Source organism: Delphinapterus leucas, chromosome 1 (genome assembly GCF_059928025.1).
Source record: "Delphinapterus leucas isolate spDelLeu-1000000601 "Yukka" chromosome 1, BTC_Dleu_Yukka2, whole genome shotgun sequence".
Taxonomy (NCBI): Eukaryota; Metazoa; Chordata; class Mammalia; order Artiodactyla; family Monodontidae; genus Delphinapterus; species Delphinapterus leucas.
Window position 1 is genome coordinate 90,688,579 of NC_143129.1, and position 16,240 is coordinate 90,704,818.

Here is a 16,240-nt window from a genome sequence, read left to right on the forward strand (position 1 = left end):
AGTTCCCTGTATATGACGTGTCCTTCCTTCGTTTTACCCCTTTGCTCATTTCTTCAGCCTGAAATGTTTTCTTAATCTCTCCCTGTTGAAATCCTATTGACTGTCCAATGCCACCTCTTCTATGAAATCTTCTCTACTCATATTCACCTACTTTGAACTTGTACAAAAGTCTAGTCCTTTAGAGAAAGGATGGTATCTTGTTTGGGGGTCACTCTTTCTTCCAGCTCATTCAGGATCATGTATAAATCCTTGGGTAAAGCAAACACTTAGTAAATGTTTATGAAATGAGTAATGGGAGTGGAGTAGTGATGTGCATAATTCAAAACTGCAATCACCTAGAAGACTTTTCTAATCATTGTTAGAATTTACCATCTAATAATGTGCCAGGGTCATTTGCCTTTCTAATTAGCTTACTTAGTTAAAAGCAAAAGAGAAAAATAAAAAGGAGAAAAAGAAAAAGAAAAATTTCTCTTTCCCTGATGCCTACTGGTAGCAGAGGGAGGAAGTCCAAAGTTCTCTTGAATAGTAAGGGATTTTATAATTTTTAGCATATAAAATTTTTAGCATATAATTGAATACCAGTAAATTAACTATTTAAAAAAAAAAAACTGAGCCCAGCAAATGTCTTCAATATAAGAATCCTCTAAGTAACATCTAGAGAAGGAAGGAAAATATCTTTTGCAGATCCATAAACCATCTGGCCTCAACGCCATGTACAAAGCTATAGTGTTTCAGAGCTGAGAACCCCTATGCAGGAACATTGCTGATGTGATTTCTAGTCCTGCAAATGATAATAAAGGTTGGGGGAGTCATGCTTTTCGACCTCTGGCTCCCTCTAGAAGTAGCTAAGAAGGAAAAAAAAATCCTGGGGTTATTGTTTCTTGGAAGAAGTCGATGATTCTGTTTCATCCTGGCTTTCCCAAGACTTTTAATGAGATGAAAGTATATTTTATTTATTAATCTATTTGCCCTTGAATGTTGACTACGTAAGTAAAATTGATTTTTTCTTACTGACCAAAGTCAAGCCAGCGCAAGCAGCCTAACTGCAGTACAGTATAGCACCCTGCAAAGAGGAAATGAACTCATGACAAGCATCTGTCTTTCAGGTTTTAGTGATGGAAAATCTTGCTTCATAGATTCAGGAGGTTTCTGCATTCCCTTTAATCAACTATTTTCAGAAGTTTCCAGTCCGGAGCCAGAACCAAAGGTTGCAGACAGAAGCCAACTCACGTGGATTCTGCCGTCTTTGATGGCAGGACCATCCTCAGCCAGACGCAGGATGAACAGCCCCATGTTGTATTCCTTCCCACCCCTGAGGCTGAATCCAAAGCCCCGGGGGCCTCGCTCCAGCTCCACTGGGTAACAACCAAGGCTCTAGAGAGAGAGAAGTGTAAGAAAAAGAAGTTTACACGGACTGCTTTATTTAAAGTTTGAAGAAAGACTCCTTTTATGGCCAGAAAAAATGATTTATACTCTCAATACACACTTTTAAAAGAAAACTGAAGTACAGTTAATTTACGATGTTGTGTTAGTTTCAGGTGCACAACAATGTGATTCAATTACACATGTATATATATCTATTCTTTTCCAGATTCTTTTCCATTATAGTTTATTACAAGACATTGAGTATAGTTCTGTGCTCTACAGTAGGTCCCTGTTGATTACCTATTTTATATATAGCAGGGTGTATATGTTATCTCAAACTCCGAATTTATCCCCCATCCCCTTTCGTAACCTTAGTGTCTTCTATATCTGTGGGTCTATTTTTGTTTTGTAAATAAGTTCATTTGTATCATTTTTTGGGGATTCCACATGTAAGTGCTATCATGTGATATCAATATGCATTTCTATATCATAAGGAAGGAATGTACGTTTTGGTCGAAGGGCTACCTAATTTCTATAAATGCAGCCTAAATTAATTTGAAGATTACACGTCTTCTCTACTAGTTGGTCAATATGCAACAGAACAATCAGAGAACAGAATTTTGAACAGTGCTTCCTTTAAGCAGATTTTGACTAATTTTCCTGAAAAAAGAAAAAAAAAACCCACCCCAAATCTTTCTTTGATTAACTAAAACACTGCTATTTCTAGGTACTCAACTAAGGGTTAAAATTTCTCCAATAGAGGATAAACTTCTTTTTCACTCTTTACATTGTCTCGTGGACACTAAGAGAATGCCAAACACAGAGTAGGTCCTTAAGAATGATCAGTTTTGGGAACAAATTTATCTGAACTGATTTGCAGTTAAAATTCATCAGTGTCAGTGATTCAGCAACTGAAAAGAACAGTCTGCATCTGGGGGGAATCTCACCTGATTGTGCCGACTGCCTATGACTGAAATCATTGCAGTGTCAGGCTGTGCAAGGTGCTTGTGGTCAGACCACGAGTGTCTGTAGGAAGTGAGGACGTCTTTTCCAATTTCACCTTCTGCGACACTTCTACAGGAAAGAGAAATCAAGTCACTCTCTGAACTGAGAATATGAAACACAGCCTAAAAGTAAAAGCAGATCAATTTCTTTTCCTTTAAAAGCTGAATTTTGCCATTCTCCCTCTGACAAACTGCTATTAAGACAGGCTGTATCTAGAAGCAGAGAGATGCCAGGCAAAAACTAGCTATTAACTCCAGCATGGCTTCAAGTCTGTCAACACCCCCATGCTGTTTTTTCGTTTTGTTTTTGTTGTTTTGTTTTAAGGGTGTCTCAGCACAGTTTACATCAAGGAAAACTGCACTCGAGTCACTGAACCGGAGGGCAGATAAGCTGACCTTGTTACAGTGAAAAATGGCTCTCTTGCAGTACCAATGCCTGTGAAAATGCTGAATTTCTGGAAATTTAGTTTTTGTTTCATGACTTATATTTTCAACGAAAGAGGAAAGAAATATGCACAGATACTGCTTGGGTAGTCTAAGAAGATGGTAATCAGTGTGGGTCTGGGGCTTCCCTACCAAAACCGTGAGGACCTAGAGCAGCAGAGTAGGTGCTACTGTCACTTCTTTCTAATCCCCACCTGTTACGCTGCACCCTGGGCTGGGGCTGGGAAGAGGGGGAGGAAGGGACAAAGGGACCGGAGGGAGTAGACATCTCATCTTGACCTAACCGGCTGGCTTCTGCATAACTGTGTGGAGGTGAGTGGGGGTGGGTGGGTGATGAAAAGTGGGGAGATGAGCAGAGTTAAAAACCAAAACCTGAGAAGAGCAGCCCCACCTGTCCCCAGGTATGTGGTTGGCCTGTGACTGTCCCACGGGCCTGTGCTGCAGGGCTGGGCTTTGCCTGGCGGAGTTTGTTCCTGATGGTGGACCAAGATGCTCTGTTCAAAGGCGAAACAAGAGAAATAAGAATTTGTACATAAAAATGTGAAAGTGAGACAGTAACACGTGGTTGTCACTTTCCCGACGGTAGTGACTTTACACAAGCAGCACTGCTATCCGCTGCCTGCAACGGGAACTAACGTCTTTTTCCCTGTGGCTTCTGATCGATGTTTATGTTTGAAGAGAACAGGAATCATTCTTACTGCACATGCTTTCCCTCTTTCACCTTTGTTTTGGTCGTCCACACAACATGATAATCAGATGTGAACACACTCCATACTATTATCTAGAGGACTGAGCTCTGGGAACTACCTTGTAATATATTTATGGGTTTCCAGAGTGTACTGCCCATTAACTGGTAAACCACTCTAGATGACAAAGACAGGTCTTAGGAATGCTGGAGCACAGAGGCCAGTCTGGAAATTACACACGTATCTTTAACCTGCATCTTTAATGTAGCAGTAGTTATTTCACCTGACTCTAGTATCAAAGAGAAACTTATAAAATCATCCTGAGTATTGACAAATGTTTATAAAGATTTTACTGATTCTATTTTCTAAGAGCACAGATGTAAGTGAAAAAAGGAACATTTGCTTCAGTATCATCCTCAACAGCTCCAGAACTCCTGTTGTTCCTTGAAGGCGGATTTCATAACTAAGCAAAGTAACTGCTTGCATCTAGAACTAGATGCCAATTCATGGGAGATGACAGTTAAAAGACACTCTGGAGGTTGTCAGACTCATATTTATTTTTAAAGCTGAAACTTTTGGACTTCCCTGGTGGCACAGTGGTTAAGAATCCGCCTGCCAATGCAGGGGACACGGGTTCGATCCCTGGTCTGGGAAGATCCCACATGCCACGGAACAGCTAAGACCGTGCGCCACAGCTACTGAGCCCACGTGCCACAACTACTGAAGCCTGCATGCCTAGAGCCCGTGTTCCGCAATGAGAAGCCACCGCAATGAGAAGCCCGCAGGCTGCAACTAGAGAAAGCCTGCACACAGCAACGAAGACCCAACACAGCCAAAAAAAAAAAAAAAAAAAGCTGAAACTTTCTAATGTTTTATCCCGCCCAAATTTTAAAACATAGGATATTTTAAAATATCAAAGAGAGAGCATAGATTAATGATTAAGACCATGAACTCTGGAGCAAGACTGATGGGGTTTCAGCTACCTCGTGGGGTTACTGTATAGATAAACATGCTTAGAACAGTGCCTGGCATATCATGTTCATTATATTAATGTTTCTATTAAAATGATCATTATGGTTATCATAACCATCAAAATGATTGGGGCTATATTTCTTATTTGGGGCTATATTTCTCTTAAGGTGTACAGTCTGAAATATTTACCTAACTTAGCAAAAATGTTCCAGGTAAGAGGACGTTTTTAGGTTAGAACATGTAGAAACTAATAAAATCTGAATCTCAAATATAATGAAAACACAGAAAGACTGATGTGAAAAACAAGGAATATGAATGTTTAGGAAGCAATTTCTATTGAGAGAGCTGGGACTTCAGGGTCACTAAATACATCATTATTTTATGGCTTGGATTAAGTTGTTTCTCTTCAAAGTTCTTGGGACTAAAAACATAGATAAATAATTTATTCTTATTTAAGAACTTCCTGTAACTGAAAGTAACTGAGAGTACTCTGAAAACGCAGGCCAGGGTATAAACAGTGGCGGGAGGAGAGTAGTGGTATCTGGCTAGGCTGCCGCAGCAGCCTCTCTGAATTTTATCTGAAGATTCTTGTAAAGCAATGGGTTAAGTATATCTTTCCCTCAATGAGAATTAAACTTTTGCTGGAGTTTCTGTATGTAACTACTTAAGAGAAAGTGTATTATCAGAGGATAAACACAAAATCCCACAGTTAAGCTTTAGCAACAAACATTATAATATATTGGGAATCATCTTTACCAAGAATAAATAAGAATCTCATGAAAGAACTTTCTAAAATTCTATTGAAAAGATGACCTGAATAATTGAAGAGATAGCCCATACTCTTAGGTGGGGTGACTTAATATTTAAAGGTATAAATTTTCCCAAAGTTAATATATGTTCAATATATCCCAATAAAAATTGCAGCTGGATTTTTTAGAGTGGCTTAATAATTGGCTCTAAAATTTTACATGGAAAAATGTCATGAATACCTAGTTGATTTGGTGGGGGCTTGGAGAAAGATGTGCCTTAACACACAGATACTAGAATATACCACAAAGTTACAGACTAAAAAAAAAATGTGTGTGTGTTTGTGTGAATATATATATACACACACTCAAAAATTATATTTATATATATTAAAATTATATGTATATATACAATAGGTACGTATAGATAATAATAGATAAACTAGCAGAACAGAATAAAGAGCTTGGAGATTCTTTTTTCTCTTTTTTTTAACATCTTTATTGGAGTATAATTGCTTTACAATGGTGTGTTAGTTTCTGCTGTATAACAAAGTGAATCAGCTATACGTATACATATATCCCCATATCCCCTCCTTCTTGCGTCTCCCTCCCACCCTCCCTATCCCATCCCTCTAGGTGGTCACAAAACACCGAGCTGATCTCCCTGTGCTATGTGGCTTCTTCCTACTAGCTAGCTATTTTACATTTGGTAGTGTATATATGTCAATGCCACTCTCTCACTTCATCCCAGCTTACCCTTCCCCCTCCCCGTGTCCTCAAGTCCATTCTCTACGTCTGCATCTTTAATCCTGTCCTGTCCCTACATTCTTCAGAACTATCTTTTTTTTTTTTTTTTTTTTAGATTCCATATATATGTGTTAGCATACGGTATTTGTTTTTCTCTTTCTGACTTACCTCACTCTGTATGACAGGCCCTAGGTCCATCCACCTCACTACAAATAACTCAATTTTGTTTCTTTTTATGGCTGAGTAATATTCCATTGTATATATGTGCCACATCTTCTTTATCCATTCATCTGTTGATGGACATTTAGGTTGCTTCCATGTCCTGGCTATTGTAAACAGTACTGCAATGAACGTTGTGGTACGGAGATTCATGTTTAAAGGGGAGGTTAATATACAGAAGAGATGGCTCCACAAATCAATGAGGAAAAGAAGTACTATCTAATAGATGGTACTAGAAAAACTGGCTCGCTGTAAGGATAAAAAATAAAACTGGATCCCTCCTAAAACTATATATAAAGGTAGGCTCCAGATGGATTCAAGATCTAAATGCAAAATGCAAAATTAGAAATCCAATAGATGATAATATAAGAGAAAATTTCTGTGATATGGGGTGGGGAAAGATATCTTAAATAAAACTTCAAAAGCACAAGCCATAAGGTACTGAATAAAAATTGACTAATCTGGTGACATCTAAATTAAGACTCTCTGTATAACAAAGGGCACCATAGTCAAAGTTAACATACAGATGACAGTAAAAGGTATTTATGCTTTCTAAAACTAAATTGGACTAATGCCTATAATTTGCAAAGAATCTCTAAATATCAACAAGAAAAAGACAGCAATCCCACAAGAAAAATGAGTAAAGGATATGAAGAGGCAATTTACAAGGAAAAAAACAACCCCAAACAAGCATCCAAATAGATGCTCAAACTCATGCATAATCAGAGAAATGCAAATTATATACCAATGAAGTAACACTTTCCTTGCTGTACACTAGCCAACTTGAAAGCTGGATAATGCTGAGTATTGGCGGGGATGTGAAGATAAAGAATCCTCAGTGTTCTGTTGGTGGGAGTGTAGATGGCTGCAGCAATTACAGAGGACAATCTGATAGTACTTGGTCAAAGTAAGCAATTTCACTCCAATAAATTCTCACACTGTTTTATAAGGTACATATATGAAGGTATAGAGGATAGTTTGTGATAATGTGGAGCTGGAGATGGTGTGGCTGTCTATGGGGGAGGAGACAGGTAATACACAGTAAATATACAGTATGGAAAATGGTCAAGTAGTTAATCGATTGTGTTCACCCAGCAACTCAGATAAATCTTGAAGGCACTTGATGCTACGATACCAAAAGCACAAGCAACCAAAGAAAAGATAGATAAATTAGACAACAGCAACATTAAACTTTTGTGCATCAGAGGACAATATCAAAACAGTGAAAAGACAACCCGCAAAATGGGAGAAAAGACTTGCAAACCATATATCAGGTAAGGATCTAAAACCAGAATATAAAGAAGCCTTATAATTCAACAATATAAAAGACAACCCAATTAAAAGTGAGTAAAGGATCTGAATAGACATTTCTCCAAAGAAGATATGCAAGTGACCAACAGCACACGAAAAGCCGCTCAACATCATTAGTCACCAGGGAAATATAAATCAAAACCACGATGAGATACTATTGTATTTCACACTCACTAGAATGGCTTAAGACACACACATACATACACACACACACACACACAAAGGAAAATAAATGGTGACGATGTGGAGAAATTGGAAGCCTCATACATTACTGGTGGGAATATATAACAATGCAGCCGCTGTGGAAAACAGTTTGACAGTTCCTCAAAACGTTAAACATGACATCATGTGACTCAACAATTCCACACCTAGGTATACACCCAAGAAAAATGAAAACATACATCCGTATAAAAACTGTATGCCAATGTTCATAGCAGCATTATTCATAATAGAAAAAAAACAGAAACAACCCAAGTGTCTATCAAATAATGACTAAATGAGCAAAATGTATATACACATAATGGGATATTATTCATTAGTCATAAAAAGGACATGCTACAACACAGATGAAACATGAAAACATTTTGCTAAGTGAAAGAAGCCAGACATAAAAGGTCAGATATAATTCTATTTACATGAAATATCTAGCAAATCCATAGAGAAAGAAAGTAGAGTAGTGGTTTCTTATAGGGGTGATAAAATGTTCTGGAATTGGTGGGGATGGTTGCACAACCTTATGAATATACTAAAAACCACTGGCTTGTATACTTTAAAACAATGACATTTATAGCACATGAGTTATGTCTCAATTAAAAAGAAAAAAGAAGATACAACAACTAAGTGCCATGTAAGATCCTGGATTAGATTCTGTAACAATAAAGTGACATTAAAAAAAAGAAAGCATATGGTTCTGAGAAAAAAAACCAGCATAAAATCTATAACACAATACCAGTTATACAACTCAAAAAATAAAGGCAGACACACACATAAACATGTATTTTAAAAGACATAAATAAAAGGAGGCACATAAAATACACTGGCATAACTGCCAGTGGGAGTAGTGAGAGAAATGAGAGTGGAAAACGGAGACAAGTGAGAATAAACAGATAAATCAATGGAAAGCAAAACAAAACGAAAATGATGGCAACACTACCAGAGCCATTCTAACATAGCCCTTGGTAGCCTTTGGGAACTTGCGTCCACTCTTGAAAATGAAATGAACAAGACCTGACACAACATTAGGAATCAATTTTAAAAAATCATACAATTTAAAGATTTCTTTCCAATAAGCAAGAACAAGCAGGCTGAGTCAGTTTATGCTCTAGACTTGAGAAGGAGCTGCCCTGGTGAAGAGGTGGCAGTGTCGTGGGAATGCCACACAGCAGGGGGAGTCCCGAGTCCTGAATGTGTTTGAGAGTTTTGTACCACACATGACACTTGACTTGGGAACTTGGCAAAATAAGAACAGATACTGAATCATATCTAGCAAAAGGGGGCAAAGAAGGTGAAGGAAACAAGTTTTCTTTTTCCAGGTAACTGTCTTTTATTGATTTACAGTGAATGGCTTATGGAGAGGTGGGGAGCAGTATCACATGGGATGGAATGCAGCTCTGAATGTGTGATTTCTGAAAACAGCTGTAGAGCTGTAAGTATTCATTTGACTCTTTAGTGCAACTGACAGACTTCAGAGAAGCTTGGACGTCTTACGAACTCCATGAATCGGACAGAAGGGACACTTTCTAATTTACCTGAGAAAAGTAAGAGATTCTAAATGTTCCCACAGTTTAATAAAACTTAGAGTATAGTAAAAGCAAGGTGTAATCATTGAAATGTGATTTTACGTGTCAAATGTGATTGTATTTTAAGAGGTTGCACCTACATATGAAATAACACTTTAAAGCATGGATCTGCTAGGGTGTTTCCCACCACCCTTCTACTTTTCGTAAACATTGATTGGCATTATATAAGAAATCTTAAGATTGTCCAGAAGACAAGTCCAGAAGTATTTGGGCCAGAATGTCAAAGTTATTTTATTTTATTTTTTTGCCGTGCCACGCAGCTTGTGGGATCTCATTTCCCAGACCCGGGATTGAACCCCAGCTCTCGGCAGTGAAAGCTCGGAGTTCTAACCACTGGACTGCCAGGGAATTCCAAAATTAATTTTTAAACGGAAGAAAAACAACTGAGTAATTTTGGACAACCTCTCGAAAACACCATCAACGATAAAGGGTAATTCTGAAAAAAAAATTATACTAATATCATTCAGCAGTAGAAAGACCACTTATTTCTCCGTCTCAAGACTACTCAAAGTGTGGTCTGTTAGTCAGCAATAAGATGCATACTGATACTGAGAGTAAAAATTTTTTAATTTTATAATGATTCGACAGAATAATTTTCATTTAATTTTTATTGAATTTTACAAAAATGCTGGTCTGTGATGAACTGGGAAAAAAAACCACTGATGCTTCTATATATGGTTTGAGAAACACTGATGTATACTACTGCTAGTTCCACTACTTCTAGTAGCTTCTATCACTACTGCATGCCAAGCATGGTGATATAAGTGTACTACATACATCATTCTCAGAACAACCCTGAAATGTCGCAACCCTGTGGCACTGAGGCCTGCTTTTCTCTGTGGGTCACGGAACAAAATTTAAGGCTAAAAAGCAGGCCAAAGAGATCATGGTAAAGAAACTGAGATAAAGAAATCGTACCAAAATCATATTAAGTAACAATAAGCCTTCATTCAAAAAATTTGATTGAGCACTTACTATGTGGTTAACAATGTTTTAGGCCCTTGGGATTTAGCACCAAACATGACAAATTCTCTAACTTCATGAATCTTATGATTTTACATTCTAGTAGGGGAGATGACAATAAACAAATAAACTCATAGTTCAATAACCTCAGGTAGAGATAAGTACAATGAAGAAAAGTAAAGCTGAAAAACAGAAAGAGACTCACAGATATAGAAAACAAACTTAGAGTTACCAAAGGGGAAAGGGGATAGGGGAGGGATAAATTAGGAGGTTGGGATTAACATATACACACTACTATATGTAAAATAGATAATCAACAAGGACCTATTGTATAGCACAGGGAACTATACTCAATATTTTGTAATAATCTATAAGGGAAAAGAATCTAAAAAAGAATATATATATATATATATATATATACACACACACACACATAACTGAATCACCGTGCTGTACCTGTAAAACTAACACAATTTTGTAAATCAACTATACTTCAATAAACATTTTTTTGATTAATAATTTAAAAAAAAAGTAAAGCTGAGTAAGGGAAGACTGGGTCAGGCAGGGGGAGGGTTATTTTAGACACCGTGATTAGTTAGGGAAGGCACGGCAGTTAGGAGCACAGATTCTACAGCCTAGAGCCTGTATTCGAATACTTGTTCTGTCACTAGTTTTATGACCAGGGGCAAGTTCTCTAACTGCTCGGTGGCTCATTTCCTCCCCTATAGCATGGGACATTAATAGTGTCAACCTAGGGTTAGTGTGAGGATTAAATGATTTAGCAGATGTAAAGTACTTAGGACAATAGCTGCCACATAGTAAGTGCTTCTTAAATATTATTATTTCCTTAGGCAGTGAGTGAGGGAGGCAGCCATGCAAAGACGTGGTAAGATAATGACAGCTATCACTAGATGAGCACCTCAGGGTATTTATGCAGATTATGTACATTTTCACCTTTAATTTTCACAGTGATCCTGAAATAGATATCATTATTCCCACCCTACAGATTAAAAACTGAAGGTTAGAAATGGTAAGTGGCTTGTTTGAGGTCAGACAGCTAGCTAATAGGTGTCAGTGAACTCTTGTCAGTCAAAAGCTTACTTCTTCTCTTAGGGCTTATACTGCCTCTGCTAGGTATTGGCATAGAACTGAAAATCTCCTGACTCTTACTTTGCTCATTCGCTCATTCATCCATTTACTCATTCCTTCATTCAAAAAAATATTCACTGAGTGCCTAACAAGTATCCTAGTCAATTGGTAACATTTTCTTTGTATTCAAAGAACAGACCCTTTAATAGGGAGTTAGTGATGTAATAGTGCTCAGTGAATTGCAGAGATAAGGAGTGCTATGGGACTGGGGGAGGAAGCCCATGTGCACAGAGGCCAATGAGGACCAGTTCAAGAGAGGATCTGGAAAAAGAGACAGATCTTTGGAAAGATCTGAGAATTTGGACAGAGAATTTGGAAAGAACTGGGAGGTAAATTTAAAAGGCAGGCTGGGAACAAAATCATAAAACACTTTCTGTGCAGAGAGCGGGGAAGCACTGGCGCTCGCACTGAAGAGGACTTTAGAAGGAAGAATCAGCAGCGTCTGGGACAGAGTCTGGGCAGAGTGCAAAACAGGCTAGAGAAGGGAAAAGAGCAGAGGCAGGGATGTCACAGTGTCTTAGAATGAGAAGGGGCCTCCGAGAGCAGCCAGACGAACTCGTGTCCACAAAGAAATCCCCCTACAGAATCTTGGACAGAGGGGAGATTTATGTAGTACCTTAGATACAAAGGTATGCGAGTGGTACAGGAGGAAGGGAAAAGAAAGGAAGAATCAAAACTTAAAAGACCTGAAAACTGACTAGATTAGAGGATCATGGCGGGCACGGGGGACATGAACACACATTACGGTACAAGGAATTTTAACATGAAAGACTGACCCTTCGCAATTCTGTTGCTTTTGCCTTCTCATAAATTTTACAAGATCAGGAAAAATGAGATGAGCATTATTTAACGGTTACCTTGTAATTCATAAACAAAGACCATGAACCGGTGCTATTCAAAAATGGTTCCTAATTAGAAATTCTTAATGATCAAAGGCAGCCTTAAAGCAAGGCAAGACACTAAGTACGTTTTATGCCCTATTTACTGGCCATTCCGATGCACTCCCCTTCCCCCATTTGTAAAGCAGCTACCAGAACGAAGCCCTGCCTGCGAGGCAAGGCACACTATGGCACGGGCCTGACATGAAAGGCTTGATATCAACAGTGACTTTCTTGGAACTCTTTAGAAGATTTTCTCTCACTCAAGCAGAGACTTAAGACATTATTTTAAGAAAATAAGATCTGAAAAGTATTACCAATGTCGTTTGCTCTGCGTGCTTGCTCCTCCAGCACATAAATAAATGGCCACCACTCACTAGCTGTGTTATTTTTCTTGAGCTACTGACAACTTTATAATAAACTGTCTTTTAAATTCATTAAATGGAAAAGGTAAAAACTGAGACTCCCGAGCGTATAAATGGTTCTATCGCTGCAATGGTTCTGGCGATGCTGGAGGAAGCCACTGCCTTCTACAGGCTCTGTGTCCCTCAGATCAGTTTGGGGAAGGCAGGTCTACTGGTTCCTTACCTTCTTCAGCAATGACTGTTAGTGTGACGGTGACACCGGCATCTTTGATCAGCTGAACAATGTTATCATGGGACAATTCAACAATGGACTGCCCATTCACTGCAGAGATATGATCTCCAACTTTCAGCTTCCCACAGCGATCAGCTGGACTTCCTTCTATGACTCGGCCAATTTTATGAGGAATAACTATGGGAAAAAAATCCCCAGGTTTTTCAATTATTTAACGTATCTTGGAGTGTTGGATTTATCATCATCAAAAATTCAACATAATAACACCAAAGAAAATTCTTTAAAGATATATCAAAAAACCACCACCTGTGATCATCCTATCCAAATGCAACTACTTTCATATTATCTTCCACTCTTTCTCCACAGGCATAGATACTCTTTACACAGTTGCAATCATAGCATATAAACCTTTTTGCTTTTTCCACTTACCAGAAACCTTTTTCCAATTTTTATAATGTCATCCTAATGATCCAGTTTAAAGGCTACTGACCTCAGTGATACTTATGAGAATATCTCATGTTTCTTGTTTGCTGTTGGCTGTTTAGGCTGCATCATGTTTTTGGCTATTTTAGAAACGGCTACAATGAGATCATCTTTGGTTCTGCTGAAGGGGCATTTACTCCCACAAGGAATCTTGTAAATAAATGCAGTTCAAAATCAAGTTTAGGACTCAGATTGGTCAGAAATCCAGTTACAGTGAAATGACTGATCATTAAAATGAATCATACTTATTTCTAGGGCAAAATTAATTCCTTTTATTTAATGCCTTTAGATTTTTTTAAAAATCAGAAAAGCGGGGTGGAATTAGAACATTAATGTTTAACATTAAGATTATTTGGCTTACGGATAAAATCATACCCTGAATGCACAAAGCTGAATCTAAGACGTTTGCAAAGACACTCTGTGCAGTTCTATTATATCTCTAGCATAATGCTAAAGGCTTTCTTAGAGTAACTATTACGACACTTCACTGTTATTAAACCTTAAAATGAGTTCTCAGACATTCAGGAAATCTTGTCAAAATATCTTTCACCATTTAATAAGGTATTGAGAAACAAATGTTCCTTCTATGTTCTCTAAGAATTTCTTTGCCTAGGTCAGTAAATGTATCAGGCACTTGAGCTCCTGCTGAATATGTAGCCTTATTGTTATGAATAAGGATAATTTAATATTTTAAAATGGCACTGTGATTATGTTTAATTTCCATAGTAAAATGGGCTCCTTACTAGTATTTCTGAATTATATCTAGGTGTATGTTAGGGCCATTTTTTTTTTTTTTTTTTGCGGTACGCGGGCCTCTCACTGCTGTGGCCTCTCTCGTTGCGGAGCACAGGCTCCGGACGCGCAGGCTCAGCGGCCATGGCTCACGGGCCCAGCCGCTCCGCGGCATGTGGGATCTTCCCGGACCGGGGCACAAACCTGTGTCCCCTGCATCGGCAGGCGGACTCTCAACCACTGCGCCACCAGGGAAGCCCTAGGGCCATTTTAATAGACCTTCATTTGGACTGGAAGTTATTCTCGGCCATGATTTATGTCCCCATGGACAGTGAATGCCATTCCTTGGCTCTTCTAGGATTATACATTGGGAGACTTTATCTTAAAAATGAGGAAGTCACTGTTGGAAGCAAGTGCCTTTTAGCTCTGAATTATATCAAGCACTTATTATGCCATTTTCCCTATAAACTAATTAGAAAAGCTCCAGAGCAGCATGGGCCATGTCCTGTGCCAGGCAGCATGAGCTGATTGCCCTGATAGTACAACAGGTGGCACATCAGAAACATAGGGAGAATCACACAGAGGCCCTGTGGTGACCTTCTAAATCAATATCTTAGTTACTCTCCTTCTTAGAAGAGATTTACTTGTACACAGTGTTCATTCCAGATCCCCCGAGAAGAAAATCATTCAGCTCCCTGGAACACTGAAAGGGGTTTGTTCAGACTTGGGAAAGCATCACACAACATGGTCTCTGATGTCTCAGGGGTTCCTTTCTCATCCTGTGAGCAATGTGGTCAAAAGGAATTGGCAAATCTTGGTACAAAACTTCACAAAGGGTTAATCATCGAGGTGAGAGAAGATAAAGTAGTCAGATTGTTATTTTCTTGACATTTATAGCAGCACCACCAAAACAGCTAAAAATAGCAGACCAGTAGAAAGACAACTTCTGAACATTCTCTGAATAGACTGGGAAGTTTTCTAAGTAACTGCATGGCTAAGGAAACGTCTAAGTCCTGCCTTGTTGTTGGTATATACAAACTCTACAGGCATCTGCCATAAAGCCAATTTATCCGTCTTCAATCATCTTGGCCTAAATCTGTCTCACAGACTGGCTTGTCCAGCTGCTGGGATCACTTCAGTGCTCTTAAAACATTTCTTTTCAGGAAAAGAAAGGACAGTAACTGGAAATGTCCCCTTCCCAAAGAAATCCTTTGGGACCAGAACTGAAAAGTATATAATAACAGAAACACTGAAACCTCTGAAATACTGGCAATGCAAAAACTAGCCAAGTCCTTTTCATCTTCAATAGAGGTCTTTTCTAAGTGCTTCATTCATGTAGCTCTGACACAAACTGGGTCCAGGGCAAGAAGGATGCTGGGCCTGGATCCCTGATCTTTGAAAAAGCCAACAGTAGAGAATCTTAGAATTTTATAACTGGTATTAGAGGTGCTACTGGGAACTCGTCTTGTGACAAATGTCAGCAGTAAATACATTTCGGCAAAAGGGAAAAAAACCCCAACAATCTACACTGTGCAGAATACCAATCTATACCAAGACAAGATCCATAAAGAATGATCTATTCTGACAGACAGGTTTCTGGCCTTTTCACCTGTGCTAACTCTTTTCTAAACCAAACTTTCATTGTTATGCAGTTTGCAGCAACACTCATTTCCTGCCACCATTAGTTGCTGCCTCAATCCTACATTTTAATTGGGCTTTCTTTCCCATCTCATTACTCAAATATTGATAAACATTTTAACGTTTCTTTAAAAAAAAAAAAGGTCAAGAGGCAGTGACAATTTTATAAATAATGATGATGACAATGGTAGCAGGAACTACAATAAGCAACAGCAGCTAGCATTTATTGAAGGTCCAGGCAAAGGGCTTCACACGCGGTGTCTCCTTTAATCCTCACAAACACCCGAGACAGGAAGTGTTATCATCATCCTCATTTCACAGTGGAAACTGGAGCTCTTGGAGGCTAAGTAACGTGCCCAAGATCAGACAACTATTAAATGACATAAGCAGGTCTGGAATCCAAGTTTGTCTGATTACAAAGCCCAGCACTTAATGACACTGTCTTATACAGAGATCTAGCATCTATGGTATGTAAAACCATCAAAATAGTAAGAAGAAATGTAAACA

The 16,240-nt window shown here is 38.5% G+C and overlaps 1 protein-coding gene across 5 annotated transcripts in view; it reads right to left on the reverse strand.

Moving 5' to 3' along the window:
* MAGI3 (membrane associated guanylate kinase, WW and PDZ domain containing 3) overlaps positions 1-16,240 on the reverse strand; it is a 272,982-nt gene that overhangs the window by 14,705 nt on the left and 242,037 nt on the right. For 2 of the 5 annotated variants that reach the window (XM_089917629.1, XM_089917625.1), the window contains exons 16-20: positions 12,872-13,057; positions 6,929-7,048; positions 3,205-3,307; positions 2,313-2,439; positions 1,231-1,374 (exon numbers count right to left, since the gene is read on the reverse strand). In XM_089917629.1, coding sequence (XP_089773755.1) covers positions 1,231-1,374; positions 2,313-2,439; positions 3,205-3,307; positions 6,929-7,048; positions 12,872-13,057 — 680 coding nt within the window. The remainder of the gene's footprint in view (positions 1-1,230; positions 1,375-2,312; positions 2,440-3,204; positions 3,308-6,928; positions 7,049-12,871; positions 13,058-16,240) is intronic. The other 3 variants (XM_022584032.2, XM_022584030.3, XM_089917642.1) reach the window with 2 other exon arrangements.